Source organism: Argentina silus (genome assembly GCF_951799395.1).
Source record: "Argentina silus genome assembly, chromosome: 21".
Lineage (NCBI taxonomy): Eukaryota > Metazoa > Chordata > Actinopteri > Argentiniformes > Argentinidae > Argentina > Argentina silus.
This window is the reverse complement of record NC_139675.1, coordinates 10,179,896-10,201,360: the sequence shown is the minus strand read 5'-3', so window position 1 is coordinate 10,201,360 and position 21,465 is coordinate 10,179,896. Positions and strand designations below refer to the sequence as shown.

The window sequence follows — 21,465 nt, the reverse complement described above, 5'->3', positions numbered from 1 at the left end:
CCACCACATTTGATCCAAAAACTATTTATTTAACCACTGATATTACTGTAATATGGATATATTGTCTCTCTCTAACAATCTCCTATTATTAGGACCCATCCACTGTCGTTGTCACTTTTCTGTCATCACAATCCTCTGGCTACTCTTCTCCTGATATCAGTGATAATCTGTGACTCAGAATCCAGTTGTGTGTGAAATGATTAATGTGTTGGTGTGTCTGTATTTTTCAGTCTTGGTTGGCCAGTCTGGCAGCGAACTCCACGAGTGTGCGTGTGGGTCGTCCTGACATTCCTTTCCGCAGGTAGGGAACCTCGTCCTTATTGGTCATCACCCCGGCGATGTCCAGGTGCGCCCAATGAGACACTGTCACAAACTCCCTCAGGAATGCAGCCGCTGTACACGCTCCACCAGAGCTGGAGACAAAGGTAGGTCAATAGTTTGGTCAGACAGACAGACAGACTTGGGCTCTTACTGACTATAAAAATAGAATTAGGGTGTTCTTACCGGTATTTGCCAATGTTGTTGAGGTCAGCCAGCTGGCAGTCAGTCACCTGCGCGGTGTAGTGTTGGAAAAGGGGCATCCGCCACACTCTGTCCCCTGTCACCACACTGGCCTAGACACAAAAATCACCATAACACCGGTCAACACACAGAACAAGACAAATAAATTATATCATATATTATACATTCTGTGTGCATGCGTGCCTGCGTACAGTACAAATTTCGTCAACAAAATTAATGACGAAAATATTCATCAAACACCTATTTTTCTGTGGCAAAAGATGAGACGATAACTGACTAAAGAGACCCATTTATCATTTTAGTTGACTGAAACGACAGGAGGCGAAATTATCTCTGTGACTAAAATCGGACTAAATGGACAAGAGTTTTTGGAGAGAGGTGTCATTTGCTTGGTCCAATCAAAAGCATGTACGACATTAGCAGAATTGTAAGACTTTTTCATTGTAACATTGCAATTGGTGGAAAATGAATACCACAGATCATTTGCAAGTTATGACCACCCGCACCTCTGCCCGGCAAACTTTCTCCAACCTGGCCAAAACCCATCATTGATCCAAACAGGCACGCGTTCGCTATCATGAATCTAGAATCATGTTGACTCAAATAAGACATAATGCAAAGTTTCCACAGGAGAAGAACCTTTTGGACCCACGAACTGACAGGGGAAAATACAACCACAATCTCAAGACAGTCAGTGAATCTTCGCTTTTGAGAGGGGCGGTTGATTTGAGCAATGCGCTGAGTGTATCACTGATCTACAAATCACCTTCAGTAAGCACTGATTGTGTGATCATTATCAGTGAATCTGTGCAGTGCCTAGCTGAGGAAGTCAGTGATTTATGTTTACTATGTTTTAATGAGGCAATAAATGTGACCCTAACCCTAAAATATGACTAAAATGAAATAAGTCGGCTAACAACAACTCATAGTTTCCACCATTTTGACAATAACTAAAACTTAAGGCTACTTAGTCAAAATGACTAAGAATAAATCCAAAAAAGAGTGCCAAAATGGACACTGGTACAGTACCTTATGCAACTGTTCCCATAGCCAGTCTGAATTAGTGAACACCCCTGACGCGGCTGAGCCTAGGGCCACATCCATCGCCCCTGAGAGGGAGAAAGAGAGGCAGAGAGAAAGGGAGAAATGTTATTTAGAAGAACAGAACTTAATTTTGCTGATCCGTTGGGTTGTTTGGGGCGTATTTTGAAGTCATACCAACCAGCCAGCATTAACACCTCTTGGCTTAGCTACTAGCATAGCATTATAAACCTTTACTACAATACCTGTTAGCATAGCATTGTTATTCATTAATAACATACCTGTTAGCGTAGCAGCATTGACAATGGCTCTGGGGTTGAAGCTGTGAGCATAACACAGAGCGTCTGCAAGGATCAACCTGCCCTCAGCATCAGTATTATCAACCTGGAGAGGGAAGCATTTTAAAATGACTTAAAATCTCTCTCTCTCTGACACACACTAACATGGCTGTTATTTTTAAGCCAATGTAGGGACAGATTCAGAGTGGGTTAATCAACCAGTAAACAGACCCACCTGTATAGTTTTGCCGTTCTTGGCCGTGACAACGTCACCAGGTTTATTGGCCTTCCCACTGGGCATGTTCTCACACAGAGGAGCCAGACCTGAGAGAGAGAGAAAGGGAGTATGAATCTCACACACACACACGTCTGTCACAAGCTACAGAATCTAATACTCATGTCCAACTGGAGTTCACAAGCTCACCGACAATGTTGATTGGCAGGTTTAAGGCTGCTGCTGTGACGATGGACGCACACACGGTGGCAGCTCCTCCCATATCAGCCCTCATGGCGTCCATACCAGAGGGTGGCTTCAGAGAGATCCCACCACTGCCAACAGAGAGCAATGAGAGAGGGAGAGAAAGGGTGGACAAGGTGTGCGTGAATGCCTGTGTCTGAAAGGTAATGTTTGTCTGTCAAATTAGTAGTCGTAGTAGTAGTAATAGTGATTGTGTGTCTGTGTTTTACCTGTCGAAGGTGACACCCTTGCCCACCAGTAGCAGTGGAGCGTGTGTGCTGTTGGGGGAGCCGTTGTAATGCAGCTCCAGGAAGACAGGAGGCTCCTCTGAGCCTTTGGACACACTTAGAAATGCCCCCATTTTCTGTTCCTCTATCCACTCCTGAGGCCTGAGAGAGGGACATTATGAGTTTGCACGCACTCAAAGGTTGGTCAACACACACACACACACACACACCTTTTATGGATGACGACTCGGTCAGCATACGGTGCCAGTTTGTGTTCGATGGTGTCAGCGAACACGGTAGGAGTGATGTAATTGGCTGGAGCCTCCATGAGAAGACGAGCCAGGTTCTGTCCTTCTGCATACAGCAGCCCTTTCTTCCATTCCGCCGAGTCCGCACTGGGAATATTAAACATGGAATAGTGTGAGTGTGTGTGTGTGTGTATGAGAAAGTATGTGTGTGTGTCAGTCTTCCCTCTCTTTTCATTCTTCCACAACCCACACCACAGTACAGTTAACACAAAAAACAGAACAATTGACACTGCATTTGTATGTTCCTCCTGTGTGTGTATGCCATTGTCTCTACCTGCCGTGTAGCTGTGTGGTAACTCTGGTCTTCTTCTTGGTCTTGAGTTTGTCGTACTCAAACAGCCCCAAAACAGCACCCTCTGCTGCCGACTGGGCGTCACCACAGCCATCCACTTCCACATGGCTCACCTCATGGGCCTGTAGCACCCTGCAGCCCGCTGGAGACACACACACACACACACACACACACACACACACACACACACACACACACACACACACACACACACACACACACACACACACACACACACACACACACACACACACACACACTAAGTACACACTAAGTACACACTAAGTACACACAACATACAAGATTCAAGCCAGTCAAGTCCCCCAGGTGGTGTAACCGGGTGTGACTCACCTGCCACGGCTGCTCTGATGTTCTCCTTGCAGGTGTCCCAGTACTCTGCCCCACACACACCTGCCGAGTTCTTACCCAATCCCACCACCGCCACACATGGGAAGTCCTGCAAGGTGCGCACACACACACACACACACACACACACACACACAAAATGGTCTTCCACTGATTTGACAGAGAGGAAACACATGATACATCTAGGAGGCTGAATGGGTCAGCTGTCATCTATTACCTCATGGACACCGTAGAATACTCTGTTTTTACCCTTCTTCAGAGATGGGCCAGATCTGATGAGGATACAAAGTAGACAGTTGCAAGATGTCAAAACATATCTCATGATCACCATATAGAAGGTTTGTCAGACAGTCATCATTTTAGCAAAGATATTTATAGCATTTTGAATTGGCTTATTTATTCATCAGACGTTTTATATAGATCAGCAAAGTAATTCAGAGTTTTTAATGACAACTGTTTTTAAGAACCTGATATCATGCTAAAACACGAATGAACTGAACTAAACAACAAATCACAGGTTATGTCAGTGTACGCTGACTCACATTTTCAGCAGTTCTGTGAGTTTTCCAGACAGCGCTTGGTCGAACCCTGCCGCTGCCTCCGTTAGATGAAGGCTATCATCCTCCTTCTCTTTCTCATACACTCCCAACACCAGCCCCTGGTAAAGCCAAACACACAGGTGAACACATGCGATCTCTCTTACCCTCTCTCTATCACACACACACACACACACACATCACTCTGCAATAATGACTAGTAAAACGAATGACTAAAAAAATCTGCCCGACTTAGGATCCCATCTGAGCTGACAACACTACTTTTAACTTGAACCACCACCATTTATTCCAATACTCGATCAGTAGGGGTGTGTGAGCTGAGACAAATCTGTACCTTTGCCTCTCTCAATAGAACATATCTCTGACAGACAGTCAGAACTCCATATATTACACTTCCTCAGCAGCATCACTTACAGGAAGTGACTCGCAGATCTCACTGTCAAAGACATAGCTTGCTAACATATCAGGAGAAACGCTTAGCTAAATGCCTACTTGGCTACCTAGCTGACTAACTGGTAACGAAACCTACTTTTCTAGCATTCCAGTTGTTCTGGGACGCTGAGAAGAACCGGCAATGGTGTCTCCTCGTTCCAGTCAGTAGCGCTCTTCTTAATGGGAGCATTGTCATATGCTTTATAACAGTGATTTAAAGAGATACAAAACAAGTTACATGTGTGCGTCCCATAGAGAATGTGGTCTTTCGACCTCAAATTATCGCATCTATAATACGTCAGTAGAAAGCGACAGCAGCAATACTGTTTACAAGACACTCTGTCGCCACCTATCGTTTATGCTGTTATCATACACCAAGACAATTCATTATTTTCATAGAAACATTGATACATAGATGTAAAATATACCCTGCATTTCAGGTGTAACACTTAGGGCTGACGCCAGAAATGCAATATTCAATAGAAGAATGCCCTGTCAATGTCCCATAAGAAATTGACACAGGAGAACATTTTCAAAAATCGTTCCATCCAAATGGTGGGAATTCATCTCTCCCACGTCGTGGCTCAAGGCCAGTTCCGAACCAGAAACATTGGTTTGTTTTATTGGGTGGGTCACAATGACATTTAAAAGGCTGTAGTTGAGTCACAACTAATCTCTGAACCCAGAGTTTCATCTCTTGACTGAGATTTATGGAGAGTCTGACTTAGTGAGAGCACTGGTATATAGATCATTGAGAGAGACGAGGTCACTCACAATGGAAACAAGTTTGGAAACCTCTGTGGTAGGCCTCGAATCATTGGAACAGTTCGCTCTCTATCGAAAGCGACTGACAGTCATGTAGCGTTGCAAACACCAAGCTCTAAACCAACCGAGCCATGAGGAATACTATCCCGTCGGTGTCGGTGTCAGTGTGCATAGGTAGACAGGTCTACCATTGTAGGTGTGGGGTTGCTGGTTCAAGCCCCGCTATGGTTCAAACACTACAAAAGGAGCCTGTGTGTGTCCGGTCAGCAATTAGCGCTGTTCAGTAGTGTAGGTCAGTACAGCAGGTCGTCAGCAGTGACAGTGGGCTCCTCTGGTTTCTTGCTCTGTGGTATGGGCAGCTTGATCCTGCTCATGGCCACAACTGCGCAGACGGCGGCATGTGTGGCGACGCTGGCCACGCCCAGCCAGAAGGACCAGTCTAGCCCCTCCTCCAGGACAGAGAACAGGAACAGGGTCTCTCTGTGATTGGCCACACGCTCTGTCAGACCATGGTGCCTCAGCGCAGCCAGGAAACATAGAACACCCAGCGCAGCGAAGAACGCTGGGGGAGGAGAGGGGGAGAGGATGGAGAAGGGGAGAGAGAACCAGAGAATAAAGGGGAGGAGCTTGATGAGGGACTGTCAGATATTGAATAAGGAATGAAGAGTGAATTCATATAAATGAATGCCAGAGCTGTGTGTGTGGAGTGGAGTGAGTGTATGTGTGTGGAAAGTGAAGGGTGGGAAGTGTGTCTGTGTGTCTACCAGCGGTGCAGTTCCAGATGTAGAGCCCTGCGGGTCCCTTGATACTCTGGTATGGAATCTTGCGGGCATTGTAAATACAGAAGGACAGACTGACCAGGGCGAAACCCACAGCAACCAACAGGAACAGGATCACCATCATATGCAGACCACCGTTTAACGTCCGCACCAATTTAGGGAAAACTACACACACACACAGAGAGAGAGAGGCAATGGGTTGTGATGTTGATCAATTACTTAGGCTATGGTTAGTTATGGTCACAGTTGCCTTACTTTTCACCTCTACTGATGGACAGGTGCAAAACAAAAGTAGGCTTAATTTGGTATCAGGGATCATTCTAAACATTTAAAAAGAGAGATAAAGCCATTAGTTATGGGGTGATGACACACTGACACAGGGCAAGCCTGCTCTGGCCCATCTCCCTGATACAAGACACCACCCAGAACACTTACTATAGATTTTGGAGCGGCGGCTTCCGAGCCCACACTTTCGGGTCTTCCCGCCTTGAAAAAGCCCGTAGTATATATCCCCGGTAAACTGCACCAGCTCCGGGTCAGACGCGTTCACGAGCTCGGCGCCGGTCTTGCACAGGATCCTGCCGGTGACCCACCGTTCCGTCGCGAGCGCCACGACCAGCAAAACCACGGAAGCGATGCAAAGTACCGAGGCCACTGAGAACGTGATCCGCTTCCACAGCCCCGGCATCTCACAGCCACCGGGCGCACGAGCCCATCGCGCCTCGGTAACAAGACCCAAACAGGTGTGGAAGAGAAAGCGAGAGAACGAGAGAAAGAGGCGCGCGCTCAGACAGCCGTTTCTACGAGGGCAGCACGTCCTCGGGGTTTTGCTTGAGTTGTGCGATGTGTGGAAATCGATAAAAAAAACAAAAAAAACACGATCAAATAGGCCTAGCTGCATCTGATTGCTCTAACAGAGAGGCGGAAACCGAATCTATGGCGGTCAGAGAGATCCCTTACCGAGGGAAACTCTATCCCTGTCCGCGAGCGGCTACGGGTTCCTAGCAAGTGGTTTAATTACCCCCCTCCTCTTTCAATGGATTCAATGGTCCTCTACCTAAGTAGGATCTAATACCAAACACCACAATCATAAATGTCATATTTATGACAGGCAGTTTGTCATACTTTGTTCTAACTCAATGAAGCAGGACCAAAGAAAGGTCAGGTCTGATCATAAAACACCCTCGTACGATCACACACACACACACACACACACACACACACACGGCATATAGAATTGACAGTATTGACTGAGCAATAGGATGTCATAGACATATTGTGTGGCGTTTATTTGTGCGGCGCCGGCCAACATTTATTTCCTTGGTTTATTGCGACACATGCACATTTTGTCATCTGATATATCGACTGCCCCAAGACAAGCACACCTCAAGTATTTGGAAAGAAATCTAATAATACTATGACCTAAATACAAGTTGGCTCTGTTCCAATATCCGTAGAATATGGTTCTTGCTTGGGATCAATCATCAAATCAATCAATCAAGGAGGATTCACACACACAAATATCTCTTTTCACGTCCAGGAAATATCATATGGTCCATTTCATGGTCACCCAACATTTCACCAACGAAAAAAATCACACAGACACAGAGATACACTCAGCAGAAGTCGCCTTCATAAAACCTTTATTTAAGTAAACAGATTGAACAGAACACATGTCAGTGACACACACACGAGAAAGTCCATGCTATTCGTAAATATCCAGATCAACATGAGCCTGAATTAGATGGGCCAAGACTGGATCATGTGACATGCATGAGAATATTTGTTGATTTACAAACTTCATTAATCATCTCGACCTTCATGTCATGATGTCATGAGATTTAGACGGTTGGGAAACAGGCCAACCATTTGGAACTGGTTTTCACCACACCTAGTGATGGTGAGTAATCAAGTTAAGTATGACAATAACTACATATTACATATATGTGACAAGAGCTACATATTGCACCTTTAAGATACAGTTGTGGTTGATCATTATTGATCAATTTGCTAAATATTTAAAACAAAGGTTCTCCATACTTTGGTTCTCCATATTTCTCCAACAATTGATTACATTCAAATCAAGTTATTTGTATTAATTGACAATTTGACACCCATGTTGCAACTACTTATTTTATACAGTTTAACCCTAGAGAAGACATTGTCCAGTTGTTAGAAAGTGGACCAGGGAGAGAGGGAGAAGAAAAATGACCACATCCAGAGGTCTGCTCCTTGCCATAGCACTGCTGCTCGTAGTTGCTGCAGCTGTTGCTGTAATAGTCTCAGCAGTGGTGGCTGTAGTGTTTGTAGAATTTGGCTCAGCTGTAAAAGAGAAAGTGAGAACAGGGGCCATATGGATCAAGCCAATAGGGTAAAATGTTGATCTTTCTTGCTTGAAAATTATGATATTAATCAAGGCACTCAGGGAGAATGTTTTATCTTAGGTGAAAATTCTGAGAATTCCACTTAAGAATATAAGTTATATCTCTCAACCAGTTCCCTAAACATGGCTTGTTTCAATGATCCAGTACTACATCACCTACCTTAATTCTATGGAATTATTACAAAATGGAATATACTGTAACACTGTGGAATCGTTTGGATGACAATCATTTCATATGTAAAGACCTGCATCACTATACTGGGAGCTTTGCAGTTTCAACAATGACATATTTAGGCTTTTTTTTGCATTTGTTCAAGGTTCCTTAATTGTGCCTAGTACTGTACTGCTGGTGAGGTATGTTTCTCAAACCCAAGCAAAAATCACAAAAGAAGTGAATTTATCCATTAATATATTGATGATCTGTATAGAAGGAACAGCAATTAAAAACATGTATTTGTGTTTTTCAAAGACAGAAACTACTGGTAAATTGATAATCTTTTAGGAAGTAACACAAATACATAGAGAAATGTAACTGGCAAAGCACCAGCACAATATATATTGCAAAGCAGAAATCATTGAATCTACAAAATACAAAGTAGGTAATCACTAATTGTGAAGATAAACAAAACCATTCAGAAACATTGGGTAACGCATAGACCTAAGTGAAAGACTTTTTTTGTTTGCTGCCGAAACTACCCGGCATTATAATGGGTCAAAATGGACACTAACCTGCAGTGATACTGCTGGTGATGATATTCAGGTAGACAATTGACGATTCAATGGCCATCTTGAGGGAGTCCTCTGCACTGGTGGTGTTAGGAACCACTGTCTTGTTCTTGAAAATCAGGTTGGTTGTCACACCCACAGACCCAGGCCTAACAATCAAAGAAATAGGTAGAATGTGACCCAAACCCAATAAGAAGAAGGATAATGAGGCAAATCTATTCTGTGCCTTATTATACTGTGAACAGAACTGGAGTTTTGCTGTCTTTCAAAGCCATATTGCCAATGATAATTCTTGACTCACCAGAATCTGATGATGATTGATCTCTGGAAGGTCAGAGGGTGTATCACACGGTAAACTTGATTCAACTAGAAACAGTAACCAAAACAGGAATTTTAACAAACAATTGATGAGTAGGACATTTACACCAAAGCCTTACAGATAAATAATTTAAATTGTGTAAGACATCTTTGGTATTAACAAGGATTGTTTATTTCAAGAGTGAATTTAAAACTTCAGTTACACATTACCTCAGTTGTGATATTTCTAGCCAGGTCTTGATATTGTTGGGACTGTGGGTTATTGTATGATGGGACGAACACACGCGCAAGGCGGAACTGCAGAATCAAATAGCCTTCAGTTGGTTGTGGGGGGTCTGTAGAGGAGGCTTGAGTAGTTGTTGTAGTGGTGGTTGTTGGCAAAGCTGTTTTTGTAGTAGAGGAAGTTGTGGTTCTTGTTTGGGCAGCCGTGGTTGTAATCAGGACTGGAGTAGTTGGTTGGGTAGTACTGGTTGTATTTGGAGAAGCGGTGGTTGTAGCAGCAACTGTGGGTATTGTTGTCGGAACTGTGGTTGTTGCAGATGTATCTGTTGTTGTTGTTAGGGCTGTTGTGGTTGTTGTTGGAGAAACTGCCGTTGTTGTTGTTGGAGAAGCTGTGGTTGTTGTGACGGCAGCTGTAGTTGTCTTTGGTTCTACTGTGGTTGTTGTTGGAGAGGCTGTTGTTGTGGAAGGAACTGTTGTCATAGAAGGAACTGTTGTAGGGATAGCAGTTGTTGGAGAAGCTGTTGTTGTTTGAGAAACTGTTGTAGTTGTTGTTCTTGGGGCAGTTGGGGTTGATGTTGGAGAAGCTGTAGTTGTTGGAGAAGCTGTGGTTGTCATTACCGCACCTGTGGTTGTAGTTGGGTTTACTGTGGTTGTTGATGGAGACGCTGTTGGAGAAGAAGCAACTGTTGTTGTGGAAGGAACTGCTGTAGGGATAGCAGTTGTTGGAGAAGCTGTTGTTGTTGTTGGAGCAACTGTTGTAGTTGTTATTCTTGGGGCAGTTGGAGTTGTTGTTGAAGAACCTGTTGTTGTCGTAGCAACTGTTGTTGTAGAAAGAACTGTTGTTGCTGTTGTTGTTCTTGGGGCAGTTGTGGTTGTTGTTGGAGAAGCTGTGGTTGTCGTTACAGCACCTGTGGTTGTAGTTGGGTTTACTGTGGTTGTTGATGGAGAGGCTGTTGTTGAAGAAGCAACTGTTGTTGTAGAATGAACTGTTGTAGGGATAGCAGTTGTTGGAGAAGCTGTTGTTGTTGTTGGAGCAACTGTTGTTCTAGAAAGAACTGTTGTTGCTGTTGTTGTTCTTGGGGCAGTTGGGGTTGTTGTTGGAGAAGCTGTAGTTGTTGGAGAAGCTGTGGTTGTCATTACAGCACCTGTGGTTGTCGTTGGGTTTACTGTGGTTGTTGATGGAGACGCTGTTGGAGAAGAAGCAACTGTTGTTGTGGAAGGAACTGCTGTAGGGATAGCAGTTGTTGGAGAAGCTGTTGTTGTTGTTGGAGCAACTGTTGTAGTTGTTATTCTTGGGGCAGTTGGAGTTGTTGTTGAAGAACCTGTTGTTGTCGTAGCAACTGTTGTTGTAGAAAGAACTGTTGTTGCTGTTGTTGTTCTTGGGGCAGTTGTGGTTGTTGTTGGAGAAGCTGTGGTTGTCGTTACAGCACCTGTGGTTGTAGTTGGGTTTACTGTGGTTGTTGAAGGAGAGGCTGTTGTTGAAGAAGCAACTGTTGTTGTAGAATGAACTGTTGTAGGGATAGCAGTTGTTGGAGAAGCTGTTGTTGTTGTTGGAGCAACTGTTGTTCTAGAAAGAACTGTTGTTGCTGTTGTTGTTCTTGGGGCAGTTGGGGTTGTTGTTGGAGAAGCTGTAGTTGTTGGAGAAGCTGTGGTTGTCATTACCGCACCTGTGGTTGTCGTTGGGTTTACTGTGGTTGTTGATGGAGACGCTGTTGGAGAAGAAGCAACTGTTGTTGTGGAAGGAACTGCTGTAGGGATAGCAGTTGTTGGAGAAGCTGTTGTTGTTGTTGGAGCAACTGTTGTAGTTGTTATTCTTGGGGCAGTTGGAGTTGTTGTTGAAGAACCTGTTGTTGTCGTAGCAACTGTTGTTGTAGAAAGAACTGTTGTTGCTGTTGTTGTTCTTGGGGCAGTTGTGGTTGTTGTTGGAGAAGCTGTGGTTGTCGTTACAGCACCTGTGGTTGTAGTTGGGTTTACTGTGGTTGTTGATGGAGAGGCTGTTGTTGAAGAAGCAACTGTTGTTGTAGAATGAACTGTTGTAGGGATAGCAGTTGTTGGAGAAGCTGTTGTTGTTGTTGGAGCAACTGTTGTTCTAGAAAGAACTGTTGTTGCTGTTGTTGTTCTTGGGGCAGTTGGGGTTGTTGTTGGAGAAGCTGTAGTTGTTGGAGAAGCTGTGGTTGTCATTACCGCACCTGTGGTTGTCGTTGGGTTTACTGTGGTTGTTGATGGAGACGCTGTTGGAGAAGAAGCAACTGTTGTTGTGGAAGGAACTGCTGTAGGGATAGCAGTTGTTGGAGAAGCTGTTGTTGTTGTTGGAGCAACTGTTGTAGTTGTTATTCTTGGGGCAGTTGGAGTTGTTGTTGAAGAACCTGTTGTTGTCGTAGCAACTGTTGTTGTAGAAAGAACTGTTGTTGCTGTTGTTGTTCTTGGGGCAGTTGTGGTTGTTGTTGGAGAAGCTGTGGTTGTCGTTACAGCACCTGTGGTTGTAGTTGGGTTTACTGTGGTTGTTGATGGAGAGGCTGTTGTTGAAGAAGCAACTGTTGTTGTAGAATGAACTGTTGTAGGGATAGCAGTTGTTGGAGAAGCTGTTGTTGTTTTTGGAGCAACTGTTGTTCTAGAAAGAACTGTTGTTGCTGTTGTTGTTCTTGGGGCAGTTGGGGTTGTTGTTGGAGAAGCTGTAGTTGTTGGAGAAGCTGTGGTTGTCATTACAGCACCTGTGGTTGTCGTTGGGTTTACTGTGGTTGTTGATGGAGACGCCGTTGGAGAAGAAACAACTGTTGTTGTGGAAGGAACTGCTGTAGGGATAGCAGTTGTTGGAGAAGCTGTTGTTGTTGTTGGAGCAACTGTTGTAGTTGTTATTCTTGGGGCAGTTGGAGTTGTTGTTGAAGAACCTGTTGTTGTCGTAGCAACTGTTGTTGTAGAAAGAACTGTTGTTGCTGTTGTTGTTCTTGGGGCAGTTGTGGTTGTTGTTGGAGAAGCTGTGGTTGTCGTTACAGCACCTGTGGTTGTAGTTGGGTTTACTGTGGTTGTTGATGGAGAGGCTGTTGTTGAAGAAGCAACTGTTGTTGTAGAATGAACTGTTGTAGGGATAGCAGTTGTTGGAGAAGCTGTTGTTGTTGTTGGAGCAACTGTTGTTGTAGAAAGAACTGTTGTTGCTGTTGTTGTTCTTGGGGCAGTTGGGGTTGTTGTTGGAGAAGCTGTAGTTGTTGGAGAAGCTGTGGTTGTCATTACAGCACCTGTGGTTGTCGTTGGGTTTACTGTGGTTGTTGATGGAGACGCTGTTGGAGAAGAAGCAACTGTTGTTGTGGAAGGAACTGCTGTAGGGATAGCAGTTGTTGGAGAAGCTGTTGTTGTTGTTCGAGAAACTGTTGTAGTTGTTGTTCTTGTGGCAGTTGGGGTTGTTGTTGGGGAACCTGTTGTTGTCGTAGCAACTGTTGTTGGGGCTGCAGTGTTTGTTGTTGTAGGAGCCTCTGTGGTTGTTGCGGGGGCAGCTGTTGTTGTCGGCAACACTGTTTTTGTTGTAGAGGAAGTTGTGATTGATGTTTGGGCAGCCGTGGTCTTAATCGGGACTGCCGTCGTTGTTGTTGGAGAAGACGTTGCTGTCGTGGAAGCCACTATTGTCGTTGATGCAGTTGTTGGTCTGGGAGTTGTCACTGATTGACCTTGAGAGAAAATAAAGAGCACTCAAGATTTAGCCCGTTGATAAGACTCCTATTTATTTAGTAAATTAATGTAAAAACTGTGGCCTCACACTGAGGAAGAGGGTAGTGCAATGATGATAATTCGACGACTGCAGCAGATATAGAAATAGAATGAAAGAATAAGAAATCATTTAACTCACTGGCAGTGATGGAGGTTGTGTCAACGCTGAGTGAACTGTTCCCATTTTGCAGAGCTTCCACCAGTCCCTGCACGGCAGTCGCCGTATCCGGAACAACAGACTGATCACTGAAGATGAGGGTCATGTCGACATTCACTGAGCCACTCCTGTAGACAAAGAGGGAAAAGCTTTCATTTTATTTTTATTTTCAATAATAGTTCTTCCCCAAGTATTTTCCTGGGAAAATAGGAAATCAGGAAATTAAGGCTTGCGGAGATCATGTTGGAAAATACTTGAATGTATGTTCAATTAATGCTTCCGTTATTATCATCTTAAATAGTCTTTTTGAAGAAAGACATTGATCAAGAAATCAGTTGTCAATTGCTACTCACGAGAATCGAAGGATCCTACTCCGTAGATAGGTTGAAGGGAATATGATACGGTATCCACGATTCACCTAAGAAAGTAAAACAAGGATATTTATGCAATTAAAGTGTTAATAATTCTGATCCATAATTTCAACAATAAAGCCACTGACGCCTCATTGTCCACAAGACTTGACAAAAAGATTCGCTCACCTCAGTTGTAACAGTTGCTGCCAGTTCCTTATATGCTGTTGTAGTAGAGTCCAAATAGTCGTTTGTGAAATTCTGTAGTAATTTGAAACTTAATACTAGTGTCCCTTCGTTTGCTGTGGGAGCTGCTGTTGAGTCTGTAGTTGTGGCCACTGGAGTAGTTGGTTGGGTAGTACTGGTTGTAGTTGGAGAAGCGGTGGTTGTAGCAGCAACTGTGGGTATTGTTGTCGGAACTGTGGTTGTTGCAGATGTATCTTTTGTTGTTGTTAGGGCTGTTGTGGTTGTTGTTGGAGAAACTGCCATTGTTGTTGTTGGAGAAACTGCCATTGTTGTGACGGCAGCTGTAGTTGTCTTTGGTTCTACTGTGGTTGTTGTTGGAGAGGCTGTTGTTGTGGAAGGAACTGTTGTCATAGAAGGAACTGTTGTAGGGATAGCAGTTGTTGGAGAAGCTGTTGTTGTTTGAGAAACTTTTGTAGTTGTTGTTCTTGGGGCAGTTGGGGTTGATGTTGGAGAAGCTGTAGTTGTTGGAGAAGCTGTGGTTGTCATTACCGCACCTGTGGTTGTAGTTGGGTTTACTGTGGTTGTTGATGGAGACGCTGTTGGAGAAGAAGCAACTGTTGTTGTGGAAGGAACTGCTGTAGGGATAGCAGTTGTTGGAGAAGCTGTTGTTGTTGTTGGAGCAACTGTTGTAGTTGTTATTCTTGGGGCAGTTGGAGTTGTTGTTGAAGAATCTGTTGTTGTCGTAGCAACTGTTGTTGTAGAAAGAACTGTTGTTGCTGTTGTTGTTCTTGGGGCAGTTGTGGTTGTTGTTGGAGAAGCTGTGGTTGTCGTTACAGCACCTGTGGTTGTAGTTGGGTTTACTGTGGTTGTTGATGGAGAGGCTGTTGTTGAAGAAGCAACTGTTGTTGTAGAATGAACTGTTGTAGGGATAGCAGTTGTTGGAGAAGCTGTTGTTGTTGTTGGAGCAACTGTTGTTCTAGAAAGAACTGTTGTTGCTGTTGTTGTTCTTGGGGCAGTTGGGGTTGTTGTTGGAGAAGCTGTAGTTGTTGGAGAAGCTGTGGTTGTCATTACAGCACCTGTGGTTGTCGTTGGGTTTACTGTGGTTGTTGATGGAGACGCTGTTGGAGAAGAAGCAACTGTTGTTGTGGAAGGAACTGCTGTAGGGATAGCAGTTGTTGGAGAAGCTGTTGTTGTTGTTCGAGAAACTGTTGTAGTTGTTGTTCTTGTGGCAGTTGGGGTTGTTGTTGGGGAACCTGTTGTTGTCGTAGCAACTGTTGTTGGGGCTGCAGTGTTTGTTGTTGTAGGAGCCTCTGTGGTTGTTGCGGGGGCAGCTGTTGTTGTCGGCAACACTGTTTTTGTTGTAGAGGAAGTTGTGATTGATGTTTGGGCAGCCGTGGTCTTAATCGGGACTGCCGTCGTTGTTGTTGGAGAAGACGTTGCTGTCGTGGAAGCCACTATTGTCGTTGATGCAGTTGTTGGTCTGGGAGTTGTCACTGATTGACCTTGAGAGAAAATAAAGAGCACTCAAGATTTAGCCCGTTGATAAGACTCCTATTTATTTAGTAAATTAATGTAAAAACTGTGGCCTCACACTGAGGAAGAGGGTAGTGCAATGATGATAATTCGACGACTGCAGCAGATATAGAAATAGAATGAAAGAATAAGAAATCATTTAACTCACTGGCAGTGATGGAGGTTGTGTCAACGCTGAGTGAACTGTTCCCATTTTGCAGAGCTTCCACCAGTCCCTGCACGGCAGTCGCCGTATCCGGAACAACAGACTGATCACTGAAGATGAGGGTCATGTCGACATTCACTGAGCCACTCCTGTAGATAAAGAGGGAAAAGCTTTCATTTTATTTTTATTTTCAATAATAGTTCTTCCCCAAGTATTTTCCTGGGAAAATAGGAAATCAGGAAATTAAGGCTTGCGGAGATCATGTTGGAAAATACTTGAATGTATGTTCAATTAATGCTTCCGTTATTATCATCTTAAATAGTCTTTTTGAAGAAAGACATTGATCAAGAAATCAGTTGTCAATTGCTACTCACGAGAATCGAAGGATCCTACTCCGTAGATAGGTTGAAGGGAATATGATACGGTATCCACGATTCACCTAAGAAAGTAAAACAAGGATATTTATGCAATTAAAGTGTTAATAATTCTGATCCATAATTTCAACAATAAAGCCACTGACGCCTCATTATCCACAAGACTTGACAACAAGGTTCGCTCACCTCAGTTGTAACAGTGGCTGCCAGTTCCTTATATGCTGTTGTGGTCGAGTCCAAATAGTCGTTTGTGAAATTCTGTAGTAATTTGAAACTTAATCCTAGTGTCCCTTCGTTTGCTGTGGGAGCTGCTGTTGAGTCTGTAGTTGTGGCCACTGGAGTAGTTGTTCGGGTAGCACTGGTTGTAGTTGGAGAAGCGGGGGTTGTTGTCGGAACTGTGGTTGTTGCAGATGTATCTGTTGTTGTTGTTGGGGCTGTTGTGGTTGTTGTTGGAGAAACTGCTGTTGTTGTTGTTGGAGAAGCTGTGGTTGTCATGACGGCAGCTGTGGTTGTCGTTGGTTCTACTGTGGTTGTTGTTGCAGAGGCTGTTGTTGTGGAAGGAACTGTCATTGTTGTTGTTATTGTTGGGACAGTTGTGGTTGTTGTTGGAGAAGGCGTGGTTGTCGTTACAGCACCTGTGGTTGTAGTTGGGTTTACTGTGGTTGTTGATGGAGAGGCTGTTGTTGAAGAAACAACTGTTGTTGTAGAATGAACTGTTGTAGGGATAGCAGTTGTTGGAGAAGCTGTTGTTGTTGTTGGAGCAACTGTTGTAGTTGTTATACTTGGGGCAGTTGGGGTTGTTGTTGGAGAAGCTGTTGTTGAAGAAGCAACTGTTGTTGTAGAAAGAACTGTTGTTGCTGTTGTAGTTCTTGGGGCAGTTGTGATTGTTGTTGGAGAAGCTGTGGTTGTCGTTACAGCACCTGTGGTTGTAGTTGGGTTTACTGTGGTTGTTGATGGAGAGGCTGTTGTTGAAGAAGCAACTGTTGTTGTAGAATGAACTGTTGTAGGGATAGCAGTTTTTGGAGAAGCTGTTGTTGTTGTTGGAGCAACTGTTGTTCTAGAAAGAACTGTTGTTGCTGTTGTTGTTCTTGGGGCAGTTGGGGTTGTTGTTGGAGAAGCTGTGGTTGTCATTACCGCACCTGTGGTTGTAGTTGGGTTTACTGTGGTTGTTGATGGAGACGCTGTTGGAGAAGAAGCAACTGTTGTTGTGGAAGGAACTGCTGTAGGGAGAGCAGTTGTTGGAGCAACTGTTGTAGTTGTTATTCTTGGGGCAGTTGGAGTTGTTGTTGAAGAACCTGTTGTTGTCGTAGCAACTGTTGTTGTAGAAAGAACTGTTGTTGCTGTTGTTGTTCTTGGGGCAGTTGTGGTTGTTGTTGGAGAAGCTGTGGTTGTCGTTACAGCACCTGTGGTTGTAGTTGGGTTTACTGTGGTTGTTGATGGAGAGGCTGTTGTTGAAGAAGCAACTGTTGTTGTAGAATGAACTGTTGTAGGGATAGCAGTTGTTGGAGAAGCTGTTGTTCTAGAAAGAACTGTTGTTGCTGTTGTTGTTCTTGGGGCAGTTGGGGTTGTTGTTGGAGAAGCTGTAGTTGTTGGAGAAGCTGTGGTTGTCATTACAGCACCTGTGGTTGTCGTTGGGTTTACTGTGGTTGTTGATGGAGACGCTGTTGGAGAAGAAGCAACTGTTGTTGTGGAAGGAACTGCTGTAGGGATAGCAGTTGTTGGAGGAGCTGTTGTTGTTGTTCGAGAAACTGTTGTAGTTGTTGTTCTTGTGGCAGTTGGGGTTGTTGTTGGGGAACCTGTTGTTGTCGTAGCAACTGTTGTTGGGGCTGCAGTGTTTGTTGTTGTAGGAGCCTCTGTGGTTGTTGCGGGGGCAGCTGTTGTTGTCGGCAACACTGTTTTTGTTGTAGAGGAAGTTGTGATTGATGTTTGGGCAGCCGTGGTCTTAATCGGGACTGCCGTCGTTGTTGTTGGAGAAGACGTTGCTGTCGTGGAAGCCACTATTGTCGTTGATGCAGTTGTTGGTCTGGGAGTTGTCACTGATTGACCTTGAGAGAAAATAAAGAGCACTCAAGATTTAGCCCGTTGATAAGACTCCTATTTATTTAGTAAATTAATGTAAAAACTGTGGCCTCACACTGAGGAAGAGGGTAGTGCAATGATGATAATTCGACGACTGCAGCAGATATAGAAATAGAATGAAAGAATAAGAAATCATTTAACTCACTGGCAGTGATGGAGGTTGTGTCAACGCTGAGTGAACTGTTCCCATTTTGCAGAGCTTCCACCAGTCCCTGCACGGCAGTCGCCGTATCCGGAACAACAGACTGATCACTGAAGATGAGGGTCATGTCGACATTCACTGAGCCACTCCTGTAGATAAAGAGGGAAAAGCTTTCATTTTATTTTTATTTTCAATAATAGTTCTTCCCCAAGTATTTTCCTGGGAAAATAGGAAATCAGGAAATTAAGGCTTGCGGAGATCATGTTGGAAAATACTTGAATGTATGTTCAATTAATGCTTCCGTTATTATCATCTTAAATAGTCTTTTTGAAGAAAGACATTAATCAAGAAATCAGTTGTCAATTGCTACTCACGAGAATCGAAGGATCCTACTCCGTAGATAGGTTGAAGGGAATATGATACGGTATCCACGATTCACCTAAGAAAGTAAAACAAGGATATTTATGCAATTAAAGTGTTAATAATTCTGATCCATAATTTCAACAATAAAGCCACTGACGCCTCATTATCCACAAGACTTGACAACAAGGTTCGCTCACCTCAGTTGTAACAGTGGCTGCCAGTTCCTTATATGCTGTTGTGGTCGAGTCCAAATAGTCGTTTGTGAAATTCTGTAGTAATTTGAAACTTAATCCTAGTGTCCCTTCGTTTGCTGTGGGAGCTGCTGTTGAGTCTGTAGTTGTGGCCACTGGAGTAGTTGTTCGGGTAGCACTGGTTGTAGTTGGAGAAGCGGGGGTTGTTGTCGGAACTGTGGTTGTTGCAGATGTATCTGTTGTTGTTGTTGGGGCTGTTGTGGTTGTTGTTGGAGAAACTGCTGTTGTTGTTGTTGGAGAAGCTGTGGTTGTCATGACGGCAGCTGTGGTTGTCGTTGGTTCTACTGTGGTTGTTGTTGCAGAGGCTGTTGTTGTGGAAGGAACTGTCATTGTTGTTGTTATTGTTGGGACAGTTGTGGTTGTTGTTGGAGAAGGCGTGGTTGTCGTTACAGCACCTGTGGTTGTAGTTGGGTTTACTGTGGTTGTTGATGGAGAGGCTGTTGTTGAAGAAGCAACTGTTGTTGTAGAATGAACTGTTGTAGGGATAGCAGTTGTTGGAGAAGCTGTTGTTGTTGTTGGAGCAACTGTTGTAGTTGTTATTCTTGGGGCAGTTGGGGTTGTTGTTGGAGAAGCTGTTGTTGAAGAAGCAACTGTTGTTGTAGAAAGAACTGTTGTTGCTGTTGTTGTTCTTGGGGCAGTTGTGGTTGTTGTTGGAGAAGCTGTGGTTGTCGTTACAGCACCTGTGGTTGTAGTTGGGTTTACTGTGGTTGTTGATGGAGAGGCTGTTGTTGAAGAAGCAACTGTTGTTGTAGAATGAACTGTTGTAGGGATAGCAGTTGTTGGAGAAGCTGTTGTTGTTGTTGGAGCAACTGTTGTTCTAGAAAGAACTGTTGTTGCTGTTGTTGTTCTTGGGGCAGTTGGGGTTGTTGTTGGAGAAGCTGTAGTTGTTGGAGAAGCTGTGGTTGTCATTACCGCACCTGTGGTTGTAGTTGGGTTTACTGTGGTTGTTGATGGAGAGGCTGTTGTTGAAGAAGCAACTGTTGTTGTAGAATGAACTGTTGTAGGGATAGCAGTTGTTGGAGAAGCTGTTGTTGTTGTTGGAGCAACTGTTGTTCTAGAAAGAACTGTTGTTGCTGTTGTTGTTCTTGGGGCAGTTGGGGTTGTTGTTGGAGAAGCTGTAGTTGTTGGAGAAGCTGTGGTTGTCATTACCGCTCCTGTGGTTGTAGTTGGGTTTACTGTGGTTGTTGATGGAGACGCTGTTGGAGAAGAAGCAACTGTTGTTGCGGAAGGAACTGCTGTAGGGAGAGCAGTTGTTGGAGAAGCTGTTGTTGTTGTTGGAGCAACTGTTGTAGTTGTTATTCTTGGGGCAGTTGGAGTTGTTGTTGAAGAACCTGTTGTTGTCGTAGCAACTGTTGTTGTAGAAAGAACTGTTGTTGCTGTTGTTGTTCTTGGGGCAGTTGTGGTTGTTGTTGGAGAAGCTGTGGTTGTCGTTACAGCACCTGTGGTTGTAGTTGGGTTTACTGTGGTTGTTGATGGAGAGGCTGTTGTTGAAGAAGCAACTGTTGTTGTAGAATGAACTGTTGTAGGGATAGCAGTTGTTGGAGAAGCTGTTGTTGTTGTTGGAGCAACTGTTGTAGTTGTTATACTTGGGGCAGTTGGGGTTGTTGTTGGAGAAGCTGTTGTTGAAGAAGCAACTGTTGTTGTAGAAAGAACTGTTGTTGCTGTTGTAGTTCTTGGGGCAGTTGTGATTGTTGTTGGAGAAGCTGTGGTTGTCGTTACAGCACCTGTGGTTGTAGTTGGGTTTACTGTTGTTGTTGATGGAGAGGCTGTTGTTGAAGAAGCAACTGTTGTTGTAGAATGAACTGTTGTAGGGATAGCAGTTGTTGGAGAAGCTGTTGTTGTTGTTGGAGCAACTGTTGTTCTAGAAAGAACTGTTGTTGCTGTTGTTGTTCTTGGGGCAGTTGGGGTTGTTGTTGGAGAAGCTGTGGTTGTCATTACCGCACCTGTGGTTGTAGTTGGGTTTACTGTGGTTGTTGATGGAGACGCTGTTGGAGAAGAAGCAACTGTTGTTGTGGAAGGAACTGCTGTAGGGAGAGCAGTTGTTGGAGAAGCTGTTGTTGTTGTTGGAGCAACTGTTGTAGTTGTTATTCTTGGGGCAGTTGGAGTTGTTGTTGAAGAACCTGTTGTTGTCGTAGCAACTGTTGTAGAAAGAACTGTTGTTGCTGTTGTTGTTCTTGGGGCAGTTGTGGTTGTTGTTGGAGAAGCTGTGGTTGTCGTTACAGCACCTGTGGTTGTAGTTGGGTTTACTGTGGTTGTTGATGGAGAGGCTGTTGTTGAAGAAGCAACTGTTGTTGTAGAATGAACTGTTGTAGGGATAGCAGTTGTTGGAGAAGCTGTTGTTGTTGTTGGAGCAACTGTTGTTCTAGAAAGAACTGTTGTTGCTGTTGTTGTTCTTGGGGCAGTTGGGGTTGTTGTTGGAGAAGCTGTAGTTGTTGGAGAAGCTGTGGTTGTCATTACCGCTCCTGTGGTTGTAGTTGGGTTTACTGTGGTTGTTGATGGAGACGCTGTTGGAG

The 21,465-nt window shown here is 44.2% G+C and overlaps 2 protein-coding genes across 2 annotated transcripts; both read right to left on the bottom strand.

The window, feature by feature from the left end:
• Positions 1-226: 226 nt before the first annotated feature.
• Positions 227-4,783, bottom strand: lap3 (leucine aminopeptidase 3; the record flags this gene model as incomplete). The annotated part of the gene is made up of 13 exons (XM_083693071.1): positions 4,578-4,783; positions 4,034-4,149; positions 3,709-3,763; positions 3,477-3,582; positions 3,108-3,267; positions 2,756-2,920; positions 2,529-2,687; positions 2,266-2,390; positions 2,077-2,165; positions 1,845-1,947; positions 1,552-1,631; positions 505-614; positions 227-413 (listed from the first exon to the last, which is right to left on the bottom strand). The coding sequence occupies exons 1-13, from the start codon at positions 4,674-4,676 to the stop codon at positions 227-229; spliced, it is 1,554 nt and encodes a 517-aa protein (XP_083549197.1). The 5' UTR covers positions 4,677-4,783.
• A 755-nt stretch (positions 4,784-5,538) lies between these two features.
• Positions 5,539-6,712, bottom strand: clrn2 (clarin 2; the record flags this gene model as incomplete). Its single annotated transcript, XM_083692977.1, has 3 exons — positions 5,539-5,807; positions 6,010-6,189; positions 6,460-6,712. The coding sequence occupies 3 exons, from the start codon at positions 6,710-6,712 to the stop codon at positions 5,539-5,541; spliced, it is 702 nt and encodes a 233-aa protein (XP_083549103.1).
• Positions 6,713-21,465: the final 14,753 nt, after the last annotated feature.